Below are 16,017 nucleotides of genomic sequence, written 5' to 3' on the forward strand. Positions count from 1 at the left end.
GGGATGAGACCATACCGTGCTTGCGTACTCACTTTTAATTCGGTTCCTAAGAGTAAGCTTCGTGGATGTCTTGCAAGGGGGTTAAGAGTTCACAAATCATGGAATATCCGGGGTAATGACAGATAGACCCTGTCTATCGTGTCAGAATTGTCAAGAGAGAACTGAATGGGTGGTTGGAGACAGCTTGACAGCAAAAGGGGTGCCGTGGCCTCGACTCTGTGTGGGTAGTCGTAAACGTGTCGTGGGCCTTCCTTGGCCAAGAAAAGCATCGGGCATTTAAACGTTCAGCTCTAAAAAAAAATGGCTGACCTATCAATAGAAGGTGGTCTGATGGCTTGAAGCTGGGATTCAGGAATTCGACCCCTGATCACCCCCCTCCTCCAGTCCCGTTGATGTGAGCGTCACCACCTCACCCAACTGGAACTTGCCACACTGCTACAAAACCCCAAACTCGCAATCCACGGTTGGCTCGGCCGTGCGCATTCCACCGTGGCTTTTTGGCATGTGGTGTCCATACGTCAAGGTTATGGCGTGGCTGCGGTATGGTTTGCGCCATGGCTGTCAGATCATGAACATTGCTTGAGAAGAGAGGGGCATCCCAATCCGTCTGCCAATTGGAGGGACATAGCATGCACGTGCTATCTCCGCTGCTAAACTTCTTTTGTTGTTTCTTGGCTTCTCAACTCAACCGTCTCCTCTTCACCATTCGTATCGTTGCACCCTTGCGTGAAAGGAAGGTTGACCAAGCCCAGCACACCCTGCCTAGAGGGCGTCGGAGACATGAGGTGGGGACGAAAATTGGGGGTCGAAGTGAAGGCGTGCGTGAGGCTATCGAAAGGCGTATGGAGCTCCGTACACGGGTGGCTGCTGGTGATGCCATTGGAAAATGCGACAGCAGAACTTCCTCTCAAATGCGCTGATAGATAAGCCGAATTCTCCACCTCGACTTGGACAGATATCACCAGTCTTATACTCCTCGCTATTACTTAACTAGACAATATTTCACCAGCGCCGAGCATGCCTCACGACCAACATCAACTAGGAATTAAGCGCAATTGGAAAAGTTCGCTATGGGGGATCGACGCATTGAATACAGCTCTCCGTTTTCTCAGAGCAAAAAACGAGAGTCTGACCATCATTCTCGACCATCACTTCAATTCCAAGATCTATACGTCTGGATCTAGGCTCGCAGGGGAGGTGGTCCTCAACACAGACAAGGCCATGAAGCCTGAGGGTCTAGAGATCCTGCTGGTGGGCAGAGCAGAAACCCGACGACATTATCCAGATGTTTTCAATATAACATCTCACCAATTTTTGAGGTTACAAATGCCTATCTCAGCATCTACATACCTTACCGATCGCGTCATTCAGCCATCCACGGCGTACAACTTCCCCTTCTGCTTCACCGTTCCGACGCAACTTGCGATAGGAGCCTGCTCCCACCGTGTCGAAACATCGAATACGCGAGACTACCATTTACGGTTACCACCAACGTTGGGCCGCTGGGAGAGGGATGACATGGGTCCGGAGCTAGCCACCATCACATACTCCATCGAGGCCTGGATGTCGGGGAAATCATTGACAGATTCGACCACCATGAGGCTAGAGGCCTATCAGGCCGTGAATGTTATCGGTGCAACCTTTGAGGATCCGCCGTTGAGCCTCGATTATCAGAACAGAGCATACACTCTACAACACTCATGCAATGTTGGCACACGCCTTCTCTCCCCATCTGATGGCAAGATAAAAGCAACTGCCGCGCAACCTGGGGCCATCCAGCTTACAAATGATGGATATAGCGCAGGCCGCTTTACAGTTCCTGTTGGTTTGACATTTGAGCCCTCCTTCGTGAATATCATTCCACCTCAGCACTGCTCCATCTCTGCAAAGCTTGAGTCACAGACGTTGTACAGCTATGAGCCGATGAGACATCTACCACGCATGAAAGAGATGGAGATCAGTTTTTATCCATACCGGAGGAAAACAGTCTCTCTGGACCCTTCAACCATCCAGGTTCAATGGTCTCAACATCCAAGCCCACATGTCGTGTCTGAGACTATACGACATGGGCATTGTCTGCCACCCATATTCCACACCGCAGCCATCGAGATCCCACTTCAATTGCCCATACACACTAAAATGTTTCTCCCGACCTTTTACAGCTGCCTCATCTCCCGCACCTATACAATCCACCTGGTCCTAAACATCGCGGGTACGCGATTGAGACTCTCTACACCAATTCAGATCATCTTGGAGCCTTCCCAGGTCAACGTGTACTATACGGGGCTTCATGAGAGCCCCCAACGCCCTTCTAACGCTTCTACGCTATATGCCGGGCGTGAGTCAGAGAGACGGCCATGCGTCGCAGAGGTTCTTCCAGGCTATTCCGAAGTATAAGACAAATGGGCTGGGTGGTAATTAAGCGCATGGGGGTTGCTAAGAACAAGGCATTTACAGAGAGGGTGGGAACTTTTTTCAGTCATAGGGTAATTATTGTTGTTATCAACGATTTCTGTAGAAGAGCCTGAAGGGGCCATCTGCAACAATAACAATAACCATCTATTGGCTCAGTTACCCCATCAAGGGCTGAACTCCAACTATAGCAAAGAACACAATATGAACACCTCATAGCATTATATCCCAATGCTAACACAATAGCCTTTTTTTAAAGTCTGTTCTAGTGCCCACAGTAGAAGACGAGAACAATAACAAAGGACACATCTAACAGGGTAATCATTCTTCTGCTACACGCCCTATAATCTTCACTGCACATGATGGGGATAGGCTGACAGCCAAAGCGCCTTACCAGAAAACCCACGCGAAACCTGCCGCGGATTAAGCTTAATTTGCTGTGCAAATCCTGGCAAATTGGGCCGGCCAAGCTAGACCCACCTCCTCCATCAAAGTATCCATTGTCGCTGCATGTTTTGCTCGTGATGCCAAGTTTACCCTGCCAAAAGATCAAGCCATCAACGCAAAGGCGTCAAGCTTCCAGGGTCTTCGGCAAGGCGTAGGGCGTAGGGCGCAGGGCGGGAGAGGCCCGATCTCGTCGAGAGAGAGGCGGCTTAAAAATCCTAGCCTGGTTGGTCGGGAAATAAACCCCCCAAAAAAAAAAAGCCAATTAAAATCACTTTGACGGAATCTCCAGGCTTAGAGGTATGAATGTGTTCATCGCTAATGCTTTCCTTCTAAAGAAAAACCAAGTGTCATCATCGTGAACAGCAACAAGATTTGTAAGACAACCATATATATGCTTCATGAGAAAGCCGAGGCACATCGGTGATCTTGGGCTTGCTCTACCACTATAGAGGATACTCTACGGTTTCGACCTCATCGGGGTATCTAATCCCTGCCTCAGCTCTCACCTGGTCCATAATTTCCATAATCAGGATACTTTCATCCAACCCCAGCTGTGTACCCTCCTTGCGGCCCTCTACCAAAGCCCGGCCAGCATCATCAGCCTCCCAGAACAATCCATGACCTTGACCTTCAGGATTAGGGCTTGATCCATACCCGTTGTACCATCCACTTCCCTCGCCTGGGCCTGGCTGCGGCCATTGCTTATCATCGATCGTTCCATCCTTCAGAACGAGTCTGGTTCGAGTCGGTCGGTAAGCCGGAGGAAACACCTGAACTTCGCCGTACTATCCCTGAAGGCGGATATTGGGCACAACTGCGCCTTGCCTCTGAGCGATGGCATCATTGGACAAACCCAAAGAGGTTGAGGCGACCGCGTGTGCGATTCCACCCTGCTCCTCAGACCGAGGGAACTCGAGAAGGATCGTAGTCATTGCGTCAACACCAGTCCGGCTGTACTTGGCAACAGCACTTTTGATAGTCGGGAGACTTCTAGAAGATGCTGGCTGAAGGCTGTACAGAGACTGGAATACCCAAGTCAGGCTGTAGATGCCTCCATCGAGCAGAATCCCACCGGCAAGATCAGGATTGACCATGATGTGGGAATCGTCCTCAAAACCACCCGCGTACGGCAGACTATGTTCGGCCAACACCCTTTCAACAGGGCCAATTTTTCCAGACTCGATAACCTCGCGGACGTAGAGGGAGAGGGGAAAGTATCGACTCCAGAGCCCTTCCATCAGGAGCAAGTTCTTCTCTCGGGCCTTTTCAGCGAGCTTCCTGGCTTGCTTGGCGTTCACAGTAAATGCCTTCTCGCAGAGCACGTTCTTGCCGGCTTCAAGACAAAGCATGGCGTTCCGATAATGGTGAGAGTGAGGTGTGGCAATATAGATGATTTCAACATCAGGGTCCTGAACGAGCTCGGCATAGGAGCCGTAGGCCTTGGCGTGAGATGGAGCATCGCAGTGCCGCAGGAACTCTTCCGCTCTAGACTTTGAGGTTGAAGATGCGGCCGCGACAAGTTCGTGACGAATGTCAGAAGCTGACCGCGTATTGGGGTCGACTGAGAGATCTCGGCCGCTATGTCATGTTAGGGACATAGCCAGGGGTCAGGGATTGTGGTTGGACTTACAAGGCTTTGGCGATGCCTCCGGTTGCGAGGATTCCCCAGCGAATTGTCCTTGGCTCAGGCATTTCGAGTTGTCGTGGATAAACCTTGATAAAGGCTAGCTTTGTGCAGCTTGTGGAAGTCGAAAGTCAAGGAGTGTGTTCTTATACTCGAGAGCCACGAGCCGGACTAGGTCACCCTAGCAATAGTTTGACCAACTTAGACTACCAGAAAGAACAATAGATGGCGTGACGAGATAAGACAGTTATCTCTATCGGCATGGTTTGAAAGGCGTCGGAGACGAAAGGCGTGATTTTGACATGTGGCGCGGCCTGACAGAGGTGGTGACGCCCATCCTAGGCCGACATCGCTGGGGTTCTCCATCATCTATGTACTGGCCAACTCGGCAAGTCTCGGTCGGTGCGTATCTTCACCGAAGAAGATGTCAAATGAAATTACTATGGCATTACTATCTGTCAAACTCAGGACGAGGCCCATCGTTGTCCCTCTCCCTCCGCTATCCACGGGTGATTGCTTGGCTTCCTCGGCCCTCCAGGAAATGGACTTCGGTTTTCTCCTCACCAGCTGCCACACTCACGAGTTACCGATTCATTGCACACCGCTTCTCTTTAACTTGATCTGTCCATCGTAAAGGAAGGTATATTTCATTGAAAGATATCTAGCCCATATCCGGCCAAAGGATGCTCTCATCTGTGTCCATTTGCATCCAAAAAGCCTGGCGAAACTGTCAGTAAGGGCATCTCGTATACCAACATATGGTTCCGTTGACTTACAGAAGAATCAATATCCAGCCAGTCTGTGGTATTCCACTGACTAAATAAATGGGCATCGTTCAATATAGAGGCGTTCCCAATATCGACTTGTTGTCCAGCGCTCCCTGGCATTGCACCCACCGCCAGTGCGTGTTCTGGTAGGTCACACTGGCCCACATCTGACAATTCTGCCATCTGTTCTGAAGGATATGTCGTTGTTCGACTATTGGATTCGGCTATTACGGTTCGAAACTCCTCGAGTATGACGGCGTATCGTCGGCTAGGTGAGTTGGAGGCAGTGGCATTAGCCAGATGGGTATGGCATCTTTCAGCCAACTCAAGTAGCATGGACCGATCGTGTCTGGATTTTGAATGCTTGATCCGACGTTGCCGAATTTCCCACACATATGTGACCACTAGAGCGCAAAAGGTTACGTAGTGTGTCCACCAGAATGCATGGAAGATTGGGCCCTCTTGAGCCAGTTCATCGACTGTTTCCAGTACCGCTTTTGCAGCCTTGATGCACTCTGTGACTTGACTCTCGTGCGTGTTGGATGAGCTACCGAGAAGGAACAGTCGGTTGGCGTGTAAGATGGCGTGCAAGTGTGCCAACCTCAAGACTGTCGCTTGGCGGCGATAGCTAGGTATAAGCATAGACGGTGGTATAGACCCAAGATGTATCGGAAGACTCGCATGCCATTCACGAACACGTTGAATGAGCCGGTTGGCAGCCGAAACTCGCTCGGCTTCCGAGATGGCACGGAAAGTATATACCTCTCGAGAGACTGACCCAACGAGTTTGGCGATTCTAGTTGTAGTTGACAGTTAGAGAGCCTAGTCTTGTACAGAAGCATGATATTGAGGAGACTCACCTTGCGTGAAATATTAGGGCATCAATGTGACAATCTTTGGGGGTATCGGCCGCATTGATGGGACCATCTACTGTCATTGCCTCATCGTCAACTGACTCTGGAAGATCCTGATTGATGTCCTCGTCATGAAAGTGCCGCGGCCGTCCGAATATCACGGCAAGGTAGTTGTCAACGATGTACGCGGTCCAGAAAGTACGAATGCCACATTGCGTGTGAATGTAGTCGTTCCGTGAGCTTATCCCTCTCTTCCAGTTGCCACGACGATAAAGACCAAGGGCGGTGACGAGGTGTAGCGCATTACCAAAGACATACCAGCCCCGATTGAATCGTGACGTCGTGAGTAGGTAGAGGACGTGGATGACCTTGGCCTGCGCTGACTCGAGTCTCGGAAACCCTGCTTCGTCGTCTGCGAAACGACTTGACAAGATGTAAAGCTCATCGCTGGCTCTGAGTGCCTGGCTCTCATCTTCCGCCGATAAGAAACCCCTGGACTTCTCTTGATGGAGCCTAGCAATAGCCAGTGCAGCCAGGACAATGGCCGCCTCTGCTCGACCAATGTCGCTCCACAAGGCGCGGCCCTCATCGTGGTTCCTCTTCAAGATCGCCAGCCACCTCTCGGCTGTTGGCCGATGCAACATGCGATAAGTTGCAATACATACTTCGAAATATAGTGCAAGCAGCTTGTTGCACTCGACAAGATCTGGAAGGGTGGATAGACCATTACCGGGGAACTCAGGCAACGGCTTGTCACCCGCCGTCATCAACGATTGGTTGTCAGACACGGGTTGGGCTTTTCCCGATGCACCATTCTTATTCTGAGCCGAAAGGCGCTTCAGAGCTCGTTGGATAAATGTGAGGCCTGATTTCGAGTCAAACACTTGTCCCTGAATCTCCGCTATGGACAACTCTGGCGATGATCTGGATGCCACAGTACTCTCGTTCGGTCGACGCAAGAGACCAAGGTCATCACCAACAGCGGTTGTGGGTCCACGGTCGGTTGACAATGCGTGGTGCCTGGATATATCTTCGACAGATGGAAAAGCACTTGTAGACGAGCTCTTGGGGCGAGTCTCTGCTGGAGGTGGTGTTGGCGGTCGGCCGCGGGTGTACTTTGCATCGTAGGAGCATTCTCTTCCCTTGGCCACGCACTTTGCGCAAGGTAGATCACCTGTGCACCTGGCCTTTCTCGACTTGCAAAAGTCACATGCTCGGCTCACTTTGCGGACCTTGCGAGGCCCAGGCTCGACTCCGTCCGTTGACTTGTTCCGTTTGGATCTGCTCGAGGTGAGCTCGGATGGGGTTACGACAAGAATAGAGGGCGTCTCAGCATCTGTTTCAACACCTCCCCTGGCGTCGCTAGACGGAGATAGCATCATATGAGGTGTTTCCTCCATTGGAAGCGACGATGGTGGAGGATTGATGGAGAGGCGGAAAAGGTGACGGAAAAGCTACGCGTTGACATGAGGGGAGGCGGATAAATGACGGCGATCTCACGTGTTCTCTTATCCGCTCACAGCCGAGGAAAATGCTGCTACCCTAGACCCTCTCGGCTCGCTGAGAAATTAGCACCATTTTCAGTGATCAATCTATATATAATTCCCTCGTCACTACTAGTGGCCTTCTTTTCTACTGATATAAAGCATGCATGGCGAGACTTTCTATGTGGAGCGTGCTAGGCGAGAATCTTCATGAAAGAAACGTGTATTTTGGGCTGCGTAAAGTAAATAATGAGAATGCGATTTGTTGCGCGATGAGTTAGCACGGACATCTCTCAAAAGGAAACATTCAAGAAAAACAACATGAGGACAAGCTTCAGACGAGTAGAAAATTAATAGAGAATCATGAAGTCAATCACGCGTCAACATGTGAGTGTTTTGATCATACCGAGCAGCAAGTCATCAGAGCTTTGCCGCGTCTTAAGGTGGTGGGGATTGTGGGGATGGTCAAAACTGATAGCGAATTAGAAGCGTGGAGGTGCTGATAAGAAATACTTAGCAAGAAGCGATATATACTCTTTTTGGTAAGTACTCGCTAGCAAGCTCAACATCACAATAATACTCCGTGCATAATAAATATGCATAAAGACGCCCACTCACCTCGACCTTGCTGAGAAGTTGGGTGTAATGGACTTTTCTTTGTTACCTATCATTTAAATACCTTGATATCTCGACAGCCCAGAAGTCTCTACTCTCAGTTGTATCGCCCTTGTCCTCCAAAGGCCTTGAAAACTGCAGCATGAACTGCAGCATCCATCGATCCAACCGAAACGAGCTATCTCGGCTTCTTAGGCAGGCCGAGTGGAAGGAATTAAACCTAGCCATCGCCGTCGAGACGTTTGGCCAATATGAGTTCAGATGCATCAAAACTTCAAAGTTCCGTTCAAGACAAAGTTTCGCGGCTGCAATCTCAGCATCATCGGTGCTGAACAGAAGAGTGTGTAATTGAACCGTGGATGCGAGGACGAGCATGTGGCCAACGAGAGAGGACAAGAGTTGGGTTTGCGGTTGTGCTTGTGCTCGGTGGATGATCTCGCAGAAGTTCGTAGCATAAAGCTTGCATTTCTTGGCAAAACAGTGTGTCGGGTTTGTTGGTGATATATCCGTGCTATCTTGGATGAGGTAGAGGAACTGGTAGAATAGACGTTGGCCGACATTGTTATACAGGATGTGCAGGTTGAGAAAAGCCTGTCCGAGATTCTTCTCTACCCAGTAGGCAATATTGGCGTCGTTATACTGGAATCGAACCGGCAGGCTGCTTTTCCAAGTATCAAAAGAAATTGATAGCTGCTGAACCGACTGCTGGGTGTCTTCATCTTTGGTGGCCCCCGAAGCAACGCCGGCGTTGAGTTTGTTGACGTCGTCGAGGAGTCTATTGAGTTCCACCATGTATCCAAGTAAGGACAATGATGAGTGTGCACTGGGATGGGGTTTGATCCGCAATTCACAGCCAGTCGAGCTAGAACCAGGTCTGAGTTGCAAAAACTCCCACTCGTCGATAGGGATGGGGACTTTTTCGTTGGGATTTAGCGTCCTAGGGATACATAGAGCAGCCGAGTGCCAGGTCTCTATTGTGATGATTGACCACCAGACTTCCAAGAGAGGTGAGCCAGGGAAACCGACTATGTCAATATTATACGTACTTCGGTGATAAAGTTCTTGTTCAATGGGTGAGTCTGCCACAGCATTAGGAAGATCTAGAAGCAGAGCCATACGTGAGGCAATTGCATAATAGACAGACTCGGTGTCTGGATCTCCCTCAACCTGGAATACGATCCCCAAGAGAATACACGCCTGTATCGTGGTTATCGACTTGTCGCGCAGGTTGAGCAATCTTTGTGCCTCTTCAGCATACGGCCGACCACGATCGCAAGGCTCGATGCCCTCAAAGCCAGGGTGCGACGAGAATCGCGCAGAGAGGCTGATAATAGCGAGGAAAAGGACCTTGGGAATTGTGCCATCCCGAACTGCTGCCTTCAAAGTTGGGCGGTGGAATAGGCTGGGAAATGAGGCATTGACATGAATAAAGTAGAGGTCTATGAGCTCGTCAGAGAGATCCGGGTCAGGAACGGAGGCGGACGAGATGCGAGAGGTGGCAGGTATGTCAGGATCAACAAGAGGGGCGTAGCCTTGAGCTGAGCCTTTAGCGGGTAAAGGCTTGAAGTCGACTATGCACTCTAGTCCCTTGTCGATGCAGTAGGCACAACTGGTTCCTTGTCGAGCACGGAGGCATCTTTTGCGCCGCTCACTTTTGGAGGTTGTGTTAGCAACAGGATATTAGTGGGTTATATTGCACTTACCGGCAATGTACACAGGCTGAGACAGGCCGCATGGCTTCACATGTCTCTATCCTTAGCAGACAAGGAAGGATATTTGCCAGTATCTGGTTTCTCCTCAGGGTATAAAAGCCCCAAAGAGACATGGACAGAATGCGGGGGAGGGGTGACCATCACCTGATCTGCGAGGACAAGCAATCCAACTCGGTCAAATCTTAGTCCGAAGCTACCCTTTCAAATTCGCGCTCCCCATTCACCACCAGAGGTAGATGGCATCATACACGCCGACTTTCACTAGAGATCCACACGCGCAAGAACACGGTATACTGCTGATCTTAATTGAAAAGAATAAGCTACTGAACCTGGCATTCACATCCGAAAGTGAGTTATAAACCCTGCTCCCTTATGACCACTTCCTTCAAGTTTCATTGGCAGGCTGTGTGTAAACATGTCCATCGAGAGTTGTCTTCAAAGTCCCATTCGCCTGGAATATGTTTGTTAGAACATCGATATCGAGATGAAATCCATCGGAGCTCGTTATCTTGGTGTTTGTTGACTTTCCAGTCTGCGTGAGGTTGGAATACCAGTCGATGTGCGTGAGGGTTAATGATAGAGTCGAGGTTTCCACTCTCTCAAACCCATTGAGCAATGTCGATCCATCATCTGAGTAGCCATGATAAGTCACCCTAATCTCGCTTATGGATCCATCATTTCTCCCAATGATCTCAACATCTGCGTATCCCTCTTTCGTGCCCTTCAGAGTATAGTTACCTGCTGGCGGGGCTAGTCGAGCGGGGTTGGCTTCGCCAGGAGAATATGGCACACCCCAGGGGATCTCATCCGAGATGGGTTTGACCGCAGACAGTTTGAGTGGCTTCCGGGTAGAGAGAGTGGCCAACACCACACGTGTCCGCCTGCCGCCAGGCTCCTTTGAAGGGTAGCATGGAAGTGGGTTCTTCCCTCCACATGCCGGTGCGATAGTCTGAGCCTCCCAGTACACAATCTGAGTTCCGTCAGGAGACCATCTCGGATCAGCCATCGCATTCCACTCAGGGTCATCGAGATCACCACTGCCAGCAACACCCTGCCCACCATTGATTTTCTGGCCAAAGTACTGCCCACGGTCTCCATAGCGATCCAGCAAGTACGGTCTGAAATACCGCCGTTGGCCATTATTCCTGGTAGCTGACGTGACGGAAGTGGTAATCAGATCTGTGATGGGAGGGATGTTCCTCATGCCTGAGAGCCACATCTGCCGATCTGTTCCGCGCGTATCCTCAATCGCGACCCACTGGTCATCAGGCGAAATAGCCACCGGATCACAGTACTCAGGGTGGCTAGTGAGCCTTCTCACCTTGCCGGTCTGAAGGTGTACGGCAAAGACATCAATGTTGGAGGACTCGACTGGAGACCCGACGTACGTAGCTTCAGTGCCTCGGCCACTAAATCCTCGGAATTCGCCGACGGAAATGGCATCTCGATTGACAAAGATGGCATCCCCCTTAACCTCGACGGCTTGCTTGCTATTCGGATTGAACAACCGGGTGACTCGAATAAGGTCATATCGAGGAGTCAGAGTGGTACCAGTCGTTGGCTTAGCGTTGAACTGCAGTCTTCCAAAGTAGGCAAACTGGCCTAGCTTTCCGTTTGCAGTGCTAAACGAACTGAAGCCAATGTGTACATCGTCGGGATGTAAACGCAGCTCTCGGATTGAGCCACCCTTGCCGCTACCATCGGGAGTTGTGTTCCATCGGATGGGATAGATGTGAGAACGTGTAGGGGTACACTCTCTGCTGACAAGGTCGTATTTTCCACAGTCAAGAATATTGGTACCGAACAGAATCCTCTTCCCATCCCCAAACGCTTGAGGGTGGTCAAAGGTCATGGTTTTCCCGATGGCGTTTTCATCAGGTATCCCACAAGTCAGGCACTTCCAGGGGTCTCCATTGGGGAACTTCTTGCCGTTGGTTTTCACAGCTAGAATGTGACTGCCATTGTAAACACTGGCATGATCAGGAGATAGGGGCGCCCCGGTGAAGGTAACGAAAACCAGGACATGCTTTCCATCTGGGAGGAAGCCACCTGCTTGGAAATCCAAATTTGACGACAGGGTCATGCAGCCCGTGCCTCTTGAATTGATCTCCGAGGTGCAGGCGCCGATGTTGCTGCTGGGGGAAACAGGCGGGAGAGGTAATGTCGTGAGGTGAATAGGTTCTGGATTTGGGGGCGGCGGTACATCGGCCCTTGGGATGGATCTGGCCATTGTGGAAGGGACCATGGCCACAAAGGCGAGGAAAGAGAACAGAGAAGAATGCATGCTGAGAAATCACTGTGGTTTGAAGAGAAACAGCTTGGCGAGGTGGTGAAACTGTGAGTAAGGCCAATCTATTTATACAGGTTCTTTTTGCACGCAAGCATTGTTTCCGCGGATTCGGCAATTCGACCACCGAGCAACACTACCTACCCCAGCTTTGCGGGGGAGGACGTGGGGTTGAACGACGATCATTACTCCGGAAGTCCTGAGGAGTGCTTGACCTCACACGAGTTCAATAGTCCCATGCAGGGAAGTTCCTTTTGAGGGTTGTACCCCGAGGCGCCAGTTGATGTTTGCAAGACTGAAGGTGCTTACTCCTATTCTCACTTCTTACCTTTTAGAACCTAGTGGCAACCCTTTTCTCGGTGTATTGAGTCGCGAGATATCATACGACTTGCCTAAATCATCTTGCAACCAACCCCTCGGATGAATTAGTTGGCCGAGCACTCGTATTGAGACCCTCGCCCTTTAGCCCTGTTTCAATACTTTATCACCGTTCATGTCAAAGGATGAAGACGGTAGTGCTTCGTATTTGCTGACTACGCTGATCAGGAATTGCCAAAATGGATGGTTAATTCCCCAAGTGTGCTCTGCCACAACGAAGGATCAACCATTCACGAAGCCAGCATCTATCTACATCAAGAATACTGTACAAACAAGTCTTTCTGAATAATGAAACGCATCTCTTCCTCCGATGCTATGCAAGCCATTTCCACACCAGGAAGAAAAGCGCGCACAGGTACCTTGGCTGACCCCTCAAAGTCCAGTCTCAGCCGTACCTCGGCATTCCCAGACTTGTCCGTAGCCCACGACACATGTACCAGACCAATTTCCTTGCCGTCCTTCATTTTGACAGGAAATTTGGCATTCATATTACGGAACAGTCCTAACCTCGGCCGAAACTCGATAGCGGCCCAACCAGGCTCCGCTGGGCGGATTCCCACCACTTCTACCATGAATTCATATATCGAGACACTGCCCCAGGCGTGACAGTCTGAACGCTGCGATACACTATCTTCAACCCAAGTTGTGACGTTTTGTCGCAGCTGTTGACGCCAAGGGTCCCAGAACTGAACAAAGCTCTCATTGTAGAGAGTCCCGCCAGCTAGACTCAAGGCTCTCATGGTGTAAAAGGACATTGAAATAGACTCTTGCACAAAATGGCCAGCCTTGGTACGCTCAAGGCTTCCCCGTAGTAGCCTCTCGGCATTTTCCCCAACCACTGAACCACAGAGAACGGCCCAGACCTGACAGTGTTGACTGTAGTCCGTAGAAGTTGCCGCTGATACCAAGGTATCGGGGAAGTACTGGCCATCAAAGCAATGTGTCTGCAGAGCTGAAATGATGTTTCCCGCACGGGCCCGATACTCGGATGCAATAGCTGCCCTTCCTAGGGCACTGACCAGCTGTGCTGAGTTCCTAAGAGTATATGCATATAGCTGATTTGCATACGTGGAGATGCCTGTCCTGTTGATAGCCGGAGGAATGCCATGAGGCTTCCACTCCGTGGCCCAGTCCACAAAGTTCCATATACCTGGTCTGAGTTCAGAAGCAACTAGACCATGGCTTTCGACATGGCTATCGAAATACCGTAGCACAGCATCGATGACAGGTAGGAACTGGGACGCGAATGCCGTATCGCCAAAGTACGTCCAGTGATCCGTAACGAGATTGACCCAGTATAGAGAGAAATGGGGTATAAACTGCTCTCTATGTGAGGGAGCACGACTTGCTGTGAGCCCGAGGCGTGCTTGGAAGGAGTTGTGAAGTTGGATGATGGCTTGTCTTGCGAGGCGGTCGTCTCCAGAGACAAGGTACGTGAAGAGTGACGAACTGCGAGTATCCATAGCGTATTGAAGTTGCTCATAAAATGGGCAGTCCTCGTAGCAGTCATGCATGCAATTATAGAGCGTACGGATGCTGGTCTCCCAAAGCTGATGCCAGGTATCACTCTGCTCCGACTCTGTACCAGCTACTGCAAAGCTAGCGTAAACATTGAGGGGATAGTTGACGGACTCGATGCTTAACCCGAGAAAGACCAAGTCAGAGGGTCCGACGTCGAAGTCGAGATGAAGAAATCGAAACGTGCGGAAATGAAATGGCATGAAGACCTCAAGGGTATCTTCATCGCCGTGGTACCCGAGAGATTCACTCGGCGCCACCCCCTGAAACTCGTATATGTCCTTGGGGCCAAGCAGCGTCTTGTTGTAATCACAACGATCACCCTTTTGCCGGACCCACGGAGTCTCCTCTGGCTCATCCTCGTAGCTCTCTGAGTACGTGACCGTTAAGATGCCCCCACCAATCCCGGGACGTCTAAATCGAAGTCTTAGAAATGCAGTGACAAGATGAGGCATTTCGAAATCGAGAAGATGCTTGGTCTTGGCCGGGAGGAGGAGACCGTCGTCAACCTCCCGAGACAGAGAGTCCTTGAGCAAAGTAGCACTCCAAAGCTCAGGCTTTAGAGTACTGTGCACATTGTGTATCCCCAACCCCGTCATGTCTTGGACTCGAAGCGGAGGAATCAGACGAGGCGACAGCTGCCATGGAGGCGAGTTCCCGGTAGAGTTCTTGAACTCAAGTAATTTCGAAGCAACCCACTCAAGAGGGCGTGTTTCCGAACGGGATGTGCGCTCATAAATATGTAAAAATCGGTCTTCCGGCTCGTCGACTCTCAGAACAGTGGAGTGGTCAATCGCAGCTTGCCACAAGGTACTGCTTTCGAGCTGTTTAGCCCAGAGCTCATCCGAGACAGAGACTCTGAGCCCCGCCAAAGGCAGTCGAGAAAAGGACGGGGCATAGCTTGTGCTGTGGAAGAATCGGAGAACATGAACTCCGATCCTGTTGTGGCCCTGACGTAGGAACGGTGCAATGTCGATTGAGTCGTAGAACCAAAGGTGGCGATCTCCCTTGACTGGGCCAAAGGTAACGTATTGACCGTTCAAGTACAGCTTGTAGCGTGTATCAGCAGTGATGTGAATCATCAGCTTCTCGGGAGGCTCGTCTTGGATCTCAAATTCCCGTCGGAAGTGAACAAACAAACCGGCTGTGTCACCCTGCTCCTCCGAAAAGGCAGGGTGCCACATCCAGGTTGTATCAAACTCCAGGGACATGATTCTCGAGGCTTGTGGTGCAATATTGGTTTGAAAAAGACAAAATAGCTCGGTGATGGAATTAGGCAAGGAGAATTGGAGGGAAGAAGTTCAATGTCGAGGGGGAACTTCTGCTTTTCGCCTCTCGCTAACTCGGGCCAAAGCTTATGCGAAGTCTCCCCTCGGTACCAAGGTGATCGAGTTGACACATGTTTCTACATGTTTCTGGGACCATGCAGTGTAACTCGGGGCAAGATTATACGATCCATCAAACACCAATGCTTGCGATTGGGCTCGTGGCTGAATGACGCTAGGCGGTAAACTAGTCGGTAAACTAGTCGGTAAACTAGGTATGCGGAGAAGCTAAGCGGAGAAGCTAAGCGGGAAACCCCTGTCAGATCTCTCAGTCCAACAAGGGCGCCCGGACACTCCCATCCGCGTATGAAGGAGTCATCTGATGCTCAGACATTAGATGATCGAGTTCGAGACTCACTGTTCAGCTTTGCCTGATTTCGGGAGCAGCCACACCACCATGTCTTCTCCACCTTCATCCCCGCGTTCGTTCGATCTCTCCACGGGGCATGGAGCAGGCCCATGTCCCAAGCTCGGGGTAATTGACAACGCCAGACGCATCGATGCCTTGGAGTGGATTTAAATGCCCCGTCTCGTCCTGGCTCCCAGAACGATATCATCACTTCTGCAGCAACATCTCCAAAGAAAACATTCTTC

General features: G+C 50.7%; 4 protein-coding genes and 1 pseudogene across 5 annotated transcripts, besides 1 other annotated feature; all 5 read right to left on the reverse strand.

Moving 5' to 3' along the window:
- Positions 1-3,644: 3,644 nt before the first annotated feature.
- On the reverse strand, positions 3,645-4,551 carry NCS54_01102300 (GFO-IDH-MocA domain-containing protein; the record flags this gene model as incomplete). The annotated part of the gene is made up of 2 exons (XM_053156310.1): positions 3,645-4,437; positions 4,490-4,551. The coding sequence occupies 2 exons, from the start codon at positions 4,549-4,551 to the stop codon at positions 3,645-3,647; spliced, it is 855 nt and encodes a 284-aa protein (XP_053012285.1).
- Positions 4,552-5,144: 593 nt separating this feature from the next.
- Positions 5,145-7,504, reverse strand: NCS54_01102400 (Zn(2)-C6 fungal-type domain-containing protein; the record flags this gene model as incomplete). The annotated part of the gene is made up of 3 exons (XM_053156311.1): positions 5,145-5,201; positions 5,260-6,046; positions 6,111-7,504. The coding sequence occupies 3 exons, from the start codon at positions 7,502-7,504 to the stop codon at positions 5,145-5,147; spliced, it is 2,238 nt and encodes a 745-aa protein (XP_053012286.1).
- Positions 7,505-8,206: 702 nt separating this feature from the next.
- On the reverse strand, positions 8,207-9,938 carry NCS54_01102500 (annotated as a pseudogene). Its single transcript has 3 exons — positions 9,907-9,938; positions 8,268-9,854; positions 8,207-8,216 (listed from the first exon to the last, which is right to left on the reverse strand).
- Positions 8,207-9,938: a sequence feature.
- A 362-nt stretch (positions 9,939-10,300) lies between these two features.
- NCS54_01102600 (Hypothetical protein) lies at positions 10,301-12,145 on the reverse strand (the record flags this gene model as incomplete). The annotated part of the gene is made up of 1 exon (XM_053156312.1): positions 10,301-12,145. The coding sequence occupies one exon, from the start codon at positions 12,143-12,145 to the stop codon at positions 10,301-10,303; it is 1,845 nt and encodes a 614-aa protein (XP_053012287.1).
- Positions 12,146-12,834: 689 nt separating this feature from the next.
- NCS54_01102700 (Hypothetical protein) lies at positions 12,835-15,309 on the reverse strand (the record flags this gene model as incomplete). The annotated part of the gene is made up of 1 exon (XM_053156313.1): positions 12,835-15,309. One exon carries the CDS (start codon positions 15,307-15,309, stop codon positions 12,835-12,837), a length of 2,475 nt encoding a protein of 824 aa, XP_053012288.1.
- Between the last annotated feature and the right edge of the window lie 708 nt (positions 15,310-16,017).

The sequence above is a fragment of the Fusarium falciforme genome, chromosome 9 (genome assembly GCF_026873545.1).
Source record: "Fusarium falciforme chromosome 9, complete sequence".
NCBI lineage: Eukaryota > Fungi > Ascomycota > Sordariomycetes > Hypocreales > Nectriaceae > Fusarium > Fusarium falciforme.